This window comes from Aulonocara stuartgranti (assembly GCF_965226115.1).
Source record: "Aulonocara stuartgranti genome assembly, chromosome: 7".
Taxonomy (NCBI): Eukaryota; Metazoa; Chordata; class Actinopteri; order Cichliformes; family Cichlidae; genus Aulonocara; species Aulonocara stuartgranti.
In genome coordinates, this window is record NC_138945.1 from 22,544,515 (window position 1) to 22,559,739 (window position 15,225).

The window sequence follows — 15,225 nt, forward strand, 5'->3', positions numbered from 1 at the left end:
AAGCAGGCCAACAGAGATATCAAGGTACAAAAAGAAAAAAAAATCTACGCGCACTCACATTGTATTTCAGTTGTATACACGACTCAGGGGAATGAAAGGGAGGATGAGCGGTTATGTGTCGTGCCTACATATAACTGTGCTTGCTGCTGTGTGTGAGTGTGTGTGACTGAAGGGAAGCGAGAGTGACAAAAAACACTGACTGGTGCCATTTTGGACTCACTGGTAACACTTTTTGTTGTCACCAGCCTCAGCATGTGGCTGCATATACGTAATTACCTACACAAACAAATACATACAATCACTCACGTACACTCACACAAACTCCACTCTACTTCAAGGCTGCTTCATTCACAGCATCAACTCCCCAGCTTAATCAATATTGGCCATGACAAGTCACCACATCTCCTCCCCTCAGTGGAATCATTTATCAACTGAGCTGTGGCTGCAGATGTAATAAGAGATTGTTACACAACTCTCAAGATAAACATCTCTGATTGTTTTATTACACTACAAATTGGCCTTTTTTGATATTGCCCCTTAATAACTGTTTAATTTTTCATCCGGGGCCTGTGCCCTTAGTGACGCTGGGTGCTTTATCTTTGTTATGACTCATCTGTCTGGCCCACTCGCAGCAAGTGTTTATTCAAATAACAGATATTACAGCTGTTAAGCACATTACATGCAATTGGATTGTCTACATACCCAGCTTTCATAAATCTTTGATTGTGCATTTCAACAAATTGGCGGATATGGTTCTCAAGGGCAAATGTGACGGCGTTTTCAAAGCAGTGGTAGGGAACAGGTTGGAAAATAGAAAGGTCGATTGATACTGTGAGAGGATACATAAAAATTTTAATTCAGAAGTTATATGATGTACTGGCATAATTCAGCTATGTTCATTTAGCAATGAATGAAACATCCTCCATCTTTTCTATATTATTAAAAGAGTGGCTAAAAACTATCTTGCAGTAAGTTACATGGATTACTCTATCCACAGTAAAGGTAGGCTATTCTATTAAATCAAATGAACAGCAGCGTGGGGTGTCTGCCCCATGCTACAAAACCTCTGCATGGTGATATATAATGACTTTGGATCGACACTGAAGAGGCTAGCTGCTGTTTTCAGTCTTGTTGTACAGTTGACTTTTTTGCATATTGTCATACTAAAGTGTATTTTGTGGCAGAGACAATTGTTTCGAACAAGAGGCTTCTTCTTTTGTTTGGAATGCCATTCGTTTCACACTCCTCTTTCAGGCACTAGGTAATTATCCCATTTATGGATAAATCCAAACAGCATGGCAGCCATAGAAATTACAAGCATGCTGTGTTATGCTGGATGTCATATTTTCTGTCAGTTGTTTTCAGACTCTCTTTATTTACAACAAAAACACTGAGAATGGTGAGAGAAATTGCGAGACCATGCCACATGAGCACAACTTGTATTGTCCAGTGGCAGTTGCATGTTGTGCAATTAGGTCCATAAGTTTTTGAAAAATTACATTTTTTGGTAATTTTGCATCTTTATACCACCACAAAAACTAGATGTGAAGTTGTGTATGAAGTCCATCCAACTATCTATGCATCCAGCCATTTTCTTCTGCTTAAACTAATTTAGGTCACCGGGGAACTCGACCCGATCCCAAACGCAGCATACAGTCTGGACAGACTGTCAGTCTAACACAGGGCTAACACAAATAAAGACATAACCATTCATGCTCGCATTCATTCCTACGGCCAATTTAGACTCACCAGTTAACCTAATATACTCAGAGTGAAGCCACGTAAGCACATGATGTCCAGGACCATCTTTCTGTCAGGCCACAGTAAATAAATTTTAGATTTTTATCAAAAGCATTCATTGTTAATTGTTTTAGGGTTCAGGTGTTTTATACATTTTTACGTGTTCAACATTAATTGAACAAACTACCATCATTTTAAACATAAAGATTGTTTTTAATACTTCATCAACTAAATGACCGCCTGAAATCTAAAACAGCTGGACATCACCAAATATTGTGCTTCTTCTTCTTCTTCTCCTAGGCCTTTAGTGAATTTTATTTCTGTCTTTCTGGATTCAATTTTGTCTTCAGTAACTGAAAAGCATGCTCTAATGGTTTGGAAGGCACTTTGGGTCAACTTCTTCTTGTTTCAAAATGTGCTATATAAATAAAATTGACTTGACTTGAGAGCAGGTGACTGACTTGGCTGTTGAAGAATACCCCATTTCTTTGCTTGAGAAACTCTTGAGTTGCTTTCGCAGTGTGCTTTGGGTCTTTATCCATTTACACTGTGAAGCAGTGCCCGATCAGTTTTGCATTTGGCTGAATGGGAGCAGAGTACACAGCCATGTGCACTTCCAAATTTACCCTGCAATTTCTTTGAGTAGCCACATCATTAATAAACAGTAATGACCCATTCCATTGGGCAGCCATACATGCCTAAAGTTTTTTCAATCTCACTGATAGGTTTATTTGGGGTTTTCAGCCTAATGATCACCTCTTTTATTTGCCTTGACATCTCTATGGACCTTACATTGAAAGTTCCATTGAAAAGCTACAAGATGCAAGTTCAAGACTTAGAATTGATTCAAGATTTTATCTGCTTAATTTCCCGTGCAATAATGAATGAAGAGGCTTCATCTGGCCATGAAACGTTTTATCAGTCAATTGTCCAATTACTTTTAAACTTCTGAAAATGGGAGACTATGTATAAAATACAGAAGCTTTGTTATTGTCCAAAAAGCCTATTGACCCAACTGTGTATCTTAAACACTATCAAAACACTAGCAACAAGAGATGATGTTCATGTAGAGAGTTGTCTTAGAAAAACCAGTGCAAGTCTTTTCTTTGGTTGGTTTTATTAATTTTCTTCTACTTCCAGTAAATATCAGACTCAGACACAAGACCTGGTGACGTGCATCTTGCTTCTTGTGTTTGCGTTTTGTTTTTTGTTGGATTTTTTTAATATGAAAATTAAAATGTTCCTTTTGTCAAGCAAATAAATCACTCTTTCCTGCTATACGTCAGGTAAAGGTATTTTCCTTTTTCCTTCCTGGTGTTCTTTCATCCACTTTGACACCCTTTCAGCTTACCCAGTATACTGCAGCCCTACTTGTCCCTAGCTTCCATAAATCCTCCAACACAACCCTCCCCCTATCTGAACTGTGCTGGCACCCAGTAGCTGCTTACATAGAGATCAAAAGACTGTTGTTAGCCTGCAATTCTACCAACCCCCCTGCTCTAACATCTCTTCCTTCTCTGTGGTAAATTGACCATCACTGCCCTGTCACGACTCGTCAACCCTTTCTCAGGTCGAACTCTTCTTTTCTCATTTTTTACTTTTTTTTAGTTCTGAACTGCAGTCCAGAAGATCAGAACCAGCACTGTGACCCCTCAAATCCTGCATTTTTGTGAATCTTACATACTTACAAATACCTGTACTTTCACATATGGCAGTGTTTTGTGTAATGTGACGATAATGCGTACAACTGGTTATTACTGCTGAAAACGACTGCTGAAGAAGCTGTTTATACTTTTTTTTTTTGTTAATGTTCAGCACATTAGAATAAAGTCTCCTGCAGACTACTCAATAATGTGCAGGGACAAAAACACATAAATACTTAAACTATGTACATTGGGTCATACCACTAGATATCTGTCTCTTGCTTTCACACAGAGACAGAGCATCCTCTAGTGGCAAAAATTATTATTGTGTTTTTTCCTCCTTTTCCTAATAGTTTTTCATCTATACAGTGTTTATTGATTATTACAGTACAGAGCTCAGACTATTTGACGTTCACAAATGCATAAACAGAGTATGTAGCACTTTTTCTACTCCAGTGTTTCTCTGTAAGTGGTCATTAAAGTGTGGCAGGATGATGTTTAGTGCTGGATCGTTACACAGGACAGTATAAGTGGAACTTGACTATTAAATAGTAATAGACTGATATTAAACTTTGGATGTGGAAATATTTTTGCCTTTACCTCAGCAATGTATTTTTTCTAGCTATTTTTACTATTTTTTTATTTTTTATAAACTATCCCATAGTTAATAAATACCATACCAGACTCCTTTTTACATGCACAGGAATTGCTCTTATCACTCTTATCACTGCAAGTGTAACATTTTTTCATCAAATCTTCAAGCATTTTTAATGCAGCTGGCATTTAATATGTTTTTGTCTTTTTTATACTAAAAATCTCAAATGCTTTGATAAGCCTTTATGTGACTTCGCTTATGATGCCGTTTTACATGCCTGCTAAATCAGTTTTAGTGTATTGATTTCATTTGTTTATTCGGAATGGTGAAAGCAAGATTTGCAAGATTTGAAGTGGCCATTCAGAGTGTGCCCTGTAAACGCATTTTTAAAGTGCTCTTTCAGCTTTGACCCAAAATGGTTACACATGCTCAATTAGCAGCTGAGCTAGAACAGACACTGATAATCAGGCTATAGCCTTTGTGAGCTCAGCACCAAGGATTTGTATATATATTCAATACTCATTTCCTCTGGGAATTAGGGTGTCTTTGTTAGTGCTTGCGTCAGTCCAGAAAAGCAGCTTCTAAATGAGTGGAATAGACCATCCTGCAAGGTTTACAATTTGCTGAAACAGTTAGGTCCTGTCATTGTTAGGGAAGCTGTTTCAAAGGCAGGTTGAGTCATCTTTAGAAGGACCGTATGGGAGCATATGGTGGGTTTATGACTGGCGGGCAGCCGGTTGGCTGATTATAAGAATGGAGTTCTGAGTGTCAAAGTGGGCACTTGAAATCATTGGAGTAAGCCTCCAATTCAACCAAAAGCTCCCATGTACAATACTGGTGTGCTTCAACATAAAAAGCAAAAATGAACAAGAAGGGACTGATGTGATTTTCCCAATAATTGCAGCTTTAAAAAGCATCGTTAACCTAAAGTATATTCTTGTTGATACGATTCTTTAATCTGAGGTAATGAATTGTTGGCAAATCTCATTGTAGTTAAGATGAAGTGAATGCGGTTGAACTTTGCTGATCAGTGTTTAGATGTGGGAATGAGGTTTCTATTCTAAACTGCACAAGAGCCAATTATCCTGAACAATCTCTCCGTAAGTACCACTCAATATCAGTTACACAGTCACAAAGTCAAAATAAATATACCCACTCAAACATATGTGGGAAAGCACAAATAGACACAGCCATCTGAAATTAGGTGAAAGATGAACATTCAAAGACACAAAAAGAAAAACAGCTATCCCTCTATTAATTAGCTGTAGCCACTTATCCTGTTGGACTATTAAATGTTGACACTGATTCTACTATTAATAAATAAATAAGGACATCTGTATGTAAAGTGTCTCGTAGATAGATATATGGTCTTATAAAGATGTTATTCGACCATATATTTTAATTATTTACTCATTTCATACGCTTGTAATTTGGAGATTCTCATTCAAATGGGAAGCATTTTCCATTTGTAGACTCAAGCAGGATAGAAGGCCTGGTTGGCCAAAAGGGAGTCTAGTGTCCACTGCCCTTAATGAAGACACATGGGTATTGAATGAAACATGAGTAAATATACAACTTTGCCAGCATTTCCTCAGCAAGCCCGTACTCACATATGTAGTCTGGTGTGCGGTGGGTTGCTTGCAGTAGTAAAGCTGCATGTGAGTCATGTAACTTTAGTTGGCTAAAAATCCTGAACAAGCAGGCATATTTTACATATGGAGATTTTACTTGCGCGTCAGTCAAAGTACTTTGTAATGTTAAGTTCACTTTAGTGAGTTCTAAAGTTCCTCTACTGAAAAAACAAAAGAAATCTGAGCTCTTGTAATCAGATGGACTACATTCAGTCTAGTATTTTATTTCCGAGTAGCTGACATTTTGAATGTCAGTAATGTTATTAGAAATCTGACGAGGAAACATTTATTATTTTTATTATTTTCATTACTTTTCTTTGCAGCAGACAGCACGTGTGTTAAAAATAGCATTAATGATAGCTCTGTTCTGTTCCAATTTCCCAGTTAGCCATGACAGACTGACAGAGTGGCAGGTGAGTCTGTACACACTGTAACAAGCTTCTGAACCAGAGCAGCTGAATGCAAATCAGCAGTCACTCATTTCCACCTGTGCTTTTCTAAGCGTGGCAAGTCAAAATGTCCTCAGTGAAAAAAAGTCTTTATTAGTGAAATCATTGTGTTGTTTAAGGCCCGTTATAGTCGATGCTTTATTACAGTCCTCTGTAGACTTTTTCTGAAAGCATTTTAAGTTCAGACGCAGCAACAACAAAAAGAAGCACAGGTGTAGGAAACAATTAGCGTTAATCTCGACTTTATCTCATTTTAGTCTCAGGAAGCAACATCAGTGAGCTGGCGCGCACATTAGCATCCACACATTTGTCGCTAGGTCTGTTGCTCGTTGCATAAGCTGCCTGTCAGTTTATAAGATGTAATTTTTCAGTCTTAAGTAAGATAAGTTCGCCATAGCAGTGGTGCCATGAGTGGAGCCATTTGTGCAAGATGAAGATGATCCTTCTAGAATGACAAGCAACTGGCTCATCTTGTTAACCACCCTGGTTTGTTTGGGTTGTAGCGTTGCAAATAAATGTCTCTTCTTGTAATGAGCTGTCAGCAGAATAAATGTTTCAAGTTTCTTTCCTGCCACGTACACACAGACACACATAAACACAGTCCGAGAAACTGCAGTCAAGCTAAAACCAGGTAAATTGAAGTCTGACATTTTGTCAGTTCTGAATTTGCTTTCTCACCTACTTACCTGTGCAGATGCCAGAATCTACCTTTGAGGTTGGTATGACATCTGTTCCTTTTGTCTTTCCCTCAAGGAAGGAATTTGAAAAAGAAAGTTTAAGAACATTTAACTTTTTATATCCATCCAGGTGTCCATTAAAAGTCTTGATCCCACCTTTTTTTGTTTGTTTGTTTTGGTCATCTGTACATTGAACCATCTGAATGGATATAGTGAGCAGCGCAAATCTGGGCTTGAAAATCCAAAAAGGTATACATGATCTTTACCTTAGGTCCCATGAGCCACTGGATGAAACTGACTGATATAGTTTAGCAATCGATATGTTTTCTCTGAGAATAAACTATGTTAGTCTTTACACCTCTTCTGTCTCTCTTTGTTCTCATTTTCTGCCCTTGAGTTGTTCCTTCCACCCCTCCATTTTCGCAGTGATTGCATCTAACAGGCTTTGTGATTAGACAAAGAAAGGAGTAGGACAGAAAGAGAGAAGCAAGATAAAAAATTTATATCAAGAATAATCAAGCCAAGCCCTAGGGTTTCTATCACACAAGGTCTGAGCTCTGAGTTTTGGTCCTATAAAAGTGGATTATAGGAAATAAGTTGCTGCAGCCTTCCATGCTTTCAGGATGCAGTAAGACAACCCATCTTTTTGACAGTAAATGAACCAAGGCTCCTCCAGTTCTACCACAATGGCCTAGCTACTGAAAGAAATGCATCACAGCATTTTCTGTTTTATATCTCTACATGTAGGCTTAATGATATTTTTTCCCAAGTATTTTTTTTTCCATTGAAAAATATCATAGAGGTGCAGATCAGCAGATCAATGAAAATGGAAAAAGGTTTTTGAAAATGTGTGCATTTATGGATGTTTTTTGTTGCCTGTCCCTATAGAATAGTGTGTGGTTCTTTATCTTCTAACCTCCGACCCACAAACGTCACTGTTTAAGGTCATAATTCATCTAATTCTCCTTGCAGTTCCACATTTTATGCTCTTCAAATAATAATATTGCCAGTAGGCAGTCTTGCACTGCAAACCCCACAGAAAGCAAGAGGTTTTCTGATGGGGGTATTTGGATGTAGGCTGGCTCTCTACTTTTCTAAGGTTTAGCAACCACTATGCAGTAGTAGAAGTTAGTTAATTAAGTCAACATAAACTTGAACTGGAGGCAGAATTTTCAGTTTCAGTGCCATAAAATCAGAAATCATCTTGTCTCATGTCTTTGGTACTTATGTCTACGTGGGGTTTTTTTTCAACCTCAGTATTTGTGTCACACCTTAGAGTTACTTTATCAGACTCTACGCAAAATTGTACCGAAAGAGACCTGCCTAGGAAACTTGCTGTAAGACACTAAACCTCCTTTGCCAAAACTATTTGAAACATGTCACATTTTAAAATGCCATCCAGTAAAAACCAATTCCAAACATTAATTTTGTGTCTGGGCCTTAAGATAAAGCGTGACAGACACATCTTTGGACCGTATGTTAGCTAGCCTCGAATTTCGAGCAGCTTTGGCATTATATTATTAACGTTTGCTCTCTTGGCACAGAGGTGTTTGTATGTCCTCCAGTGCTGTTTGCAACAGCGTTTATTAACAGCAGCCGGTAATATCAAATGGCAAGAATGGCGTTTATACATGGCAGCTGGTGATATTAAAACATCGAATGGTGTTTATAAATGCCAAATGCCATTTTAAATGGTATTTTTAAACGCCAGCTGGCGTTATTAAAGTGTCGAACAGCAGGGAGAATGAGATGATTTATGACCTCAGTGGCTTTCTGTACTATTGACAGTTGTTATTATCATTTTTTTTCATGTACTTATCATCTTCACCAAAAATGAGAAAAAGATTTTTATGTTGTTACCTTCGCCTGCTGCTCTTTGTTTTGCCCTCGAGGTGGTGGACACAACTGTGGCTTTTACTGCGCCTCTAAGCGTCATGCATTCACATGTTGTATTTGCACGTATATTTTGCTTTTGCACCCATTCTGTTGTTGTTTGCAGGGCCTTCTAGGAATTTCCTCTACTCACAGGTGAAAGAGATTACTGAGATTTAAAAAAAAAAAAAAAAAAGAAGCAAAAAGATTCTTGTTACATTTATAGTTTAAACATTTCACTATGACGTACAGTGCACAAAAAAATAGATGAAAAAGTTAACGGGGACAAGTCCATAAAAATTCAAAAACCTTACCTGATTTATATTTGGCCACCCTCCTGTTTAAGCTCATCGTCTTTGGACTATTTTCAGTGCAGCTGGTATTTTTAAAATCTCTGTGGAAGTCCCACTGTGTCCTCTGTTACTTGTGTGTCTGGAAAATGTGCTTGATGTCCTCCAATGTAGGGGCTTCCCAGGAGAGCTCTAAAGATAAAAGGCGCACTGGAAACTGTCTGGACATGCAGAAAAAATATGACCTTGTACTGGAGATAAGCCAAATTTAAATCCTTTAAGGGTTTTTGATTTTTATGGCCCTGTTCCCAGAACTTTTTGATCACATCTAAGATAAGGAACCGATGAGCTGAACACCTTTATTTTTACCTGTGCATAGAGGAGGAGAGGAGAGAACTCCTTTTCCAAAAGCACATAAAATATTATCATGGAAGAAACTCACGAGACAGTAAATCCCCAAATCCCAATCGCTGAATGATATAGGACACTAGCAGCTGGACAAGGTACTGGAACATGCCAGGATTGCAGATGCTTTGAGCTGCAGTCAGTTTTCATGAGGTTCAGCTGCTTCCTTGACTGTTAAACATAACCTTTAGATTCCTTTAGATACTTAAAGTTTCTTTCTTTCTGTCTTTCTTTTTCTTTCTCAGGGACAATAATTTTATTAAGGACTTTCCTCAGCTTGCTGATGGTCTCATGGTTATTCCTTTACCGGTAGAGGAACAGTGTCGAGGAGTCTTGTCAGAGCCCCTGCCCAACTTGCAGCTACTCACAGGTGAGAACATTTGAGGAAGTTTGGGAATATGTTTTCTTCTCGTGTCTCTCTTTTCTTTTAAAGGCATTGGATTTATTGCACTTTTTGCTAGGAATAGCTTTCTGTTATCCCATTTTAGCCTGTTGCTTGAGAAAGTTAAAAAAAAAATATAGCACCCACACAACAATTTCTTATTTGAAAGGCCCAGGATCAAGAAGATACAAAAGATTTATATTGAAATATTCAAATCCACAAATCTCAGTATGTAGATTATTCTTTTGTATTTGCGTCTGTTTTGTGAAATCCAGGGCACAAGATCATCTAATATTATATAAGAAGGTGTGGTTTGATCACAAAATCCTCTTTTATACCCCTAGGCCAATACCCCTATATATCTTAAAATGTGAGCACATGCAGAGCAAATTACACATATAGATGCCCCAAAACACACTAACTATATATAAACACTATTTAAATATATGGGTTTATAAAATGTGTATATTGTTTATTTATGTATTTATTTAATTTTCAACCCTATTCTGTGGGGGACTGATTCACTTAAATGTTGGTCTTGAACCTCTGCTCCCTAATCCTTCCATTAGCTAAATTGGCACTTGGTCCAAAGTGACCCCTGAGATATTTCACTGAGGGTTCTGCTTTCACAACAATTGGACAGATGCACACAAACTAAAATTACCCTTTTTCACTGTGCATGAATGTCTCAGGTGTAAAACGCCTTTCAAAGGCACAGGATCAAGGTTCCCGTAAGCAGTTTATTGTTTTCCCCCCTTGCTCTTCACTTTTGAGGCTATTTAGTTCTAGACTGAAGTGAAAGTTTGGTAATTGAATTGCAGGGAAAGGCAAGATTGCTCCCACTTCTAATGTCAGCAATCCAATTGGAGTTCAAGCTGCTCTATATATCACCATTGATCCAGGAGCAGCTGGGATATGGGCTGGGATAATAAATGGTGTTAAGACAGTAATGGATAACAATGGTTGTGCAATAAACTGTACAAATGAAATGATAGATTTAATTTGTTCATTTGTTTTGAATTTCAGTATGTCTTCATAATTCTGAAAATTATAATTAGTTTTAAATTTGTTGTAGCTGTAAACCTTTTGATATCTTTTTGTCTTAAATTCACCAGTTTGTTCACATTTTTTTTCCTTAGGGGATGCCCAGTTCAGCGAGGCTGTTGGGTACCCTATGGTTCAGCAGTGGAGAGTGCGCAGCAATCTGTACAAAGTCAAACTCAGCTCTATTACCCTAGCTACAGGTCAGTGTCTGAATAATAAAACTCTGATCACCCGCCATCAGAATATAAGAAACTGATGAATAAGAGCATGTTTTCAATGCTATCACCTAGCTATTAGTTGAGATATCTTTTGAGGTTGTTATTTGGAAATAAATATTTATATTTATTATATTTTATATTTTTAATAGAACCTGTCAAATGGGGGGATATATTAGCCATCAAGTAGAAAAAATGTTTTAACATAGATTTTTTGGAAAGAAATGGCCAATTGTAAGAATCAGAGCAAGTTGACATGGACTAAATTGTGATAGCTAGACCATCAGATCAGAGGATGTACAACATGGCTCATGTGTTTCCCACTTGCATTGTTTAAAGGAAGGACAACCAGTGAACCAGCCTAAGGTTCATTAATATGTGAGATGAGTGAAGGCTATCCTGTGTGGTCTGAGTCCGCAAATTGCTGCAAACCTTAATGCTGGCTATGACAGAAAAGTGTCATAAAACACATTGCAGTGAAGGTTGCTGCTTGTGTGGCTGCATACTCACGGGCTGCTCAGAATGTCTACAGCTGAAGTGTCTACAATGGACATGTGAGTGTTAGAACTGAACAATGGAGCAGTGGCAGTAGCCTGGGGTGTCCATGTAGACAGAGGAGTGTGTGTGTGTGTGTGTGTGTGTGTGTGTGTGTGTGTGTGTGTGTGTGTGTGTGCCCACGTTGTTTGCGTGGGGAACAGATGGCAGCAAGATGCACTACAGCAGGAAAGCAAGCTGAGGCAGGTAGAATGATGCTCTGGCCAGTGTTCTGGGTCTGGCAATTATGTGGATGTTACTTTGACATGCAGCACTCACCAGGCGTTGTTGCAATCCATGCAGCCCCTTCTCTGCAACTGTGTAGTTCCTATAATAGGTAACAATGCCATGAGCTTTAAAAGCATATGTGGTTTGTGCTGAAAAAAACCCAACCTTGCACCTCACAGCTTACAGGGCTTAAAGGATCTGCTTTGTGTGTCGTACCTCAGAGCCCCTTTAAAGGCCTTTTAGAGTTAATGCTTTGACAGGTCAGACTTCCTTTGGTTGCGCAAAAAGGACCTATACAATGTTAGGCAGGTAGTTTTAATATTGTGACTGGCCAGTCTATCCTTTTCACCTATTTGGACAAGAATTCACTCATCTCGTCCTTGGCTTTTTAGGCTTTTCTAAGGTGCTGAAGACACTGTCAACAGAGAGCACACGTGACGAGCTGCTGGCTTTTCTTCAGCAATATGGCAGCCATTATGTGTCTGAAGCCCTGTATGGCTCTGAGCTCAGCTGCAGCATTTACTTCCCCAGCAAGAAGGCCCAGCAGCAGCTCTGGCTGCAGTACCAGAAAGGTGAGTATGCTAACAGTTAGCAATTAAAGCCCAAAATATCTGATTGCTGAATTCTGGAGTAATATATGAAAATGCCTGCCTCATATACAACACAGGGATCATTTAGATAACTTATAGTTACAAAAAGGACACCATGTTTTAATAAAGGGTGAACCTGTGGTGTGAACAGAGTTAAACTAAGCCCTAGTGTTAACAGAAACATGGGTCTAAACTTTATCTGAATATAGAAACTTAACTTGTGTATAAAGAGCCCATCCTTAATTAATTCAGCCTTCGGTTAAATTACTTGAATTCAAGATAACCGTGTTAATTTAAAAGCATCCATCATCTGGCATTTGCAGTGCTGTTGTTTTTTAACTGTGTTCTTGTTAACCTTTTTAGTGATCCCAAATAGTGATATTTAGTTTGGGTGATCAGTGAGGTTTATTGGCTCTAAAAATAAAAAGAAGACAGAATTATGGGTCAGAGAGGTCGACTGCTGAACATCCCCCCCTCCCCCTTACAAAGAGCAATATAACAAGATAGTGTTTTTTTTTTTTCAATTCTAGCAACGTTTATAGTAGAAAAGTCCATAAGCATTTGGACAGTGAAATAATTTTTCCTCTGTACACTATTAAAGTGGATTTTAAATCAAACAGCCAAGATGTGATTGAAGTGGAGGCTTGCAGCTTTAATTCAAATGGGTTTAATAAAAGTATTGCATTAACTGTTCAGGAATTAGAGCCATTTTTATACATTTTATATCCCAATATTTCTTGCCTTGAAAATCTCTTGGGTTGTTTTTGCAGTATTATTTGGGTTATTAACTGGTCATGAACCGCTGTCCGATCAGCTTCCAGCATTTGTCTTAATCAGGACAGAGAGTATTTAGGAGGGAGTATCAATATAACAGAGAGTATCAGTGGCCCCCTGCTGAATTTTTAAGTTTGCTCACTTACAAAGAAATGAACAGTCTCTCGTTTTTATGTTAGTTTCATTTTAATGGAGACAGAATATCAACAGATCAGATCATTTCACAAGAACACGACTGGTAACATACTATGCCTCAATGGACTAAAATCTTGCACCACTTGCAAGATCCCATACTTAAGAAGGCACAAGTACAGGTCCATCTTAAGTTCACCAGCGGTGTGGACAGATGAAACCAAAATCAAGCTCTTTGGCATCAGCTTGACCCAGCTTGTTTGGAGGAAGACAAAAGGCCCAAAGAACACAGTCTTGGATGAGAACATCTTTACTTCTACCAGAACACTGAAAACGGGTCGTGGATCGGGCTTCCAACCCAAAACAAACCACTAAGGCAACAAAAGAGTGGCTAAAGAAGAAGCACATAACTTCATAGAGTGGGCTAGCCAGTGGCTAGCATTTAGTCCTGTAGAAAGTCTGTGGAGGGAACTTCAACTTACTAAGCCACGAAACCTCAAGGATTTAGAGTAGACACGTCAAACTCGATGTCAAACATCATAGGCTGCATACAGCTGATGAGAAGTGGGCCAGTGATATGATCAATGTGTATAATTACAGAAAAAAGGTTCTGGCAGGTAATTGCTCACTGTCCTTTAATTATAAATTTAGAATATAAAGTTTTCATTAATTCACAGAAAATGTCTTTGTACTTTGTGTATTATGGATGGCATTGGGGAGTGGGGGTCTATCAATAGGAAAAAAATAAATGCACTCGTTTACACTTTCTTCGTGGGGCAGCCCACTTGGCAGCAAATCTTTTCTGGGCCGATTTTGGGCCTCATATTTAACACCCCTGATTTAGAGAGTTTCTGTAAAGAACAATGAAAATTCCCTCCTAAGATGTGTGAAAACCTCATGACCAACTACAAGAAATGTCTTACTGCTGTGCTGGTCAACAAGGATTTCTCCAACAAGCACTAAGTAATGTTTTTCTTGAAGATCAAATGCTCAGTGACACAGATAAATTTCTAACTTTTATGTAAGTTATATTTTCCAGATTGTTGGTTAATCTCTCTCCATTAAAATGAAATTAGCATAAAACATTCGAGACTTTTCACTTTTTTATAAGAGAGCAAACTTACAAATTCAACACGGGATCAATAATTACTTAACAGTTCATCCTGCTACTTCCATCAGGAGTCATATCATCAATATGGCTGCCAGTGGAATGACCCTGTTCCACTGGCAGCCATACAGGCCTATTCTACAGCTCTGCCTCCACCACGTTTCACAGATATTTTATGGTCATCAGATCATGAGATGTTTCTCTCGCTCTCCATGCTTTTCTGTCCTATTGTTCTGGTACAAGATAATCTTGGTTTCATTATTCTGTTTCATCAGAACTGAGAAGCGCCTTTTTGGGCCTTCCTGTTCATGATTATAACCAATGATTTGTATGTTTTTATACATTCTCTGTATTGCCATTTATAAAGGTGTTTCTTGATTGTAGACTTTGATAATGCTACCTTTACTTCTCAAGGGTGTTTGTGACATGATTAGATTTTGTGAAGGGTTTTTTTTTTCTCAACCAAGGAAAGTAATTATGATCATCGATTTCAGCTGATTTCACGTCACCAAAAGGTCTTTCGGGCCCTTGTGTTGCTGAGCTGACCAGTGCAATCCTTCTTTTATAAATGCACCAGACTGATCTGGCCACTCCTAAAGTTTTTCTCTGATTTCGGGCTAATGATCACCTCCTTCATTTTCAATGAAAGAATAATGGAGAAACAGTTACTTTTCAGCCTCTGAAAGTGGGGGACTAAGTATAAATAATTATGTAAAATGGTTAATGCAGTACTTCTGTTAAACCCCTAAAATTACAGCTGCATTTCAATCACATGTTGAATAAAATTACCCGTGCTGGTATACAGTGGCAAAATGAAAATTGTGTTATTGTCCAAAAACGTGTTAACCCAAATCTAAATATATGTGTCACAAAAGTATGAGAGACTTTTCAAAAAAGCATGTCCATTTTACTTTAT

At 38.2% G+C, this 15,225-nt stretch overlaps 1 protein-coding gene across 1 annotated transcript in view; it reads left to right on the top strand.

Moving 5' to 3' along the window:
• astn2 (astrotactin 2) overlaps nucleotides 1-15,225 on the top strand; it is a 298,339-nt gene that overhangs the window by 209,444 nt on the left and 73,670 nt on the right. The window contains exons 14-16 of the mRNA XM_082542727.1: nucleotides 9,548-9,672; nucleotides 10,824-10,928; nucleotides 12,098-12,277. Coding sequence (XP_082398853.1) covers nucleotides 9,548-9,672; nucleotides 10,824-10,928; nucleotides 12,098-12,277 — 410 coding nt within the window. The remainder of the gene's footprint in view (nucleotides 1-9,547; nucleotides 9,673-10,823; nucleotides 10,929-12,097; nucleotides 12,278-15,225) is intronic.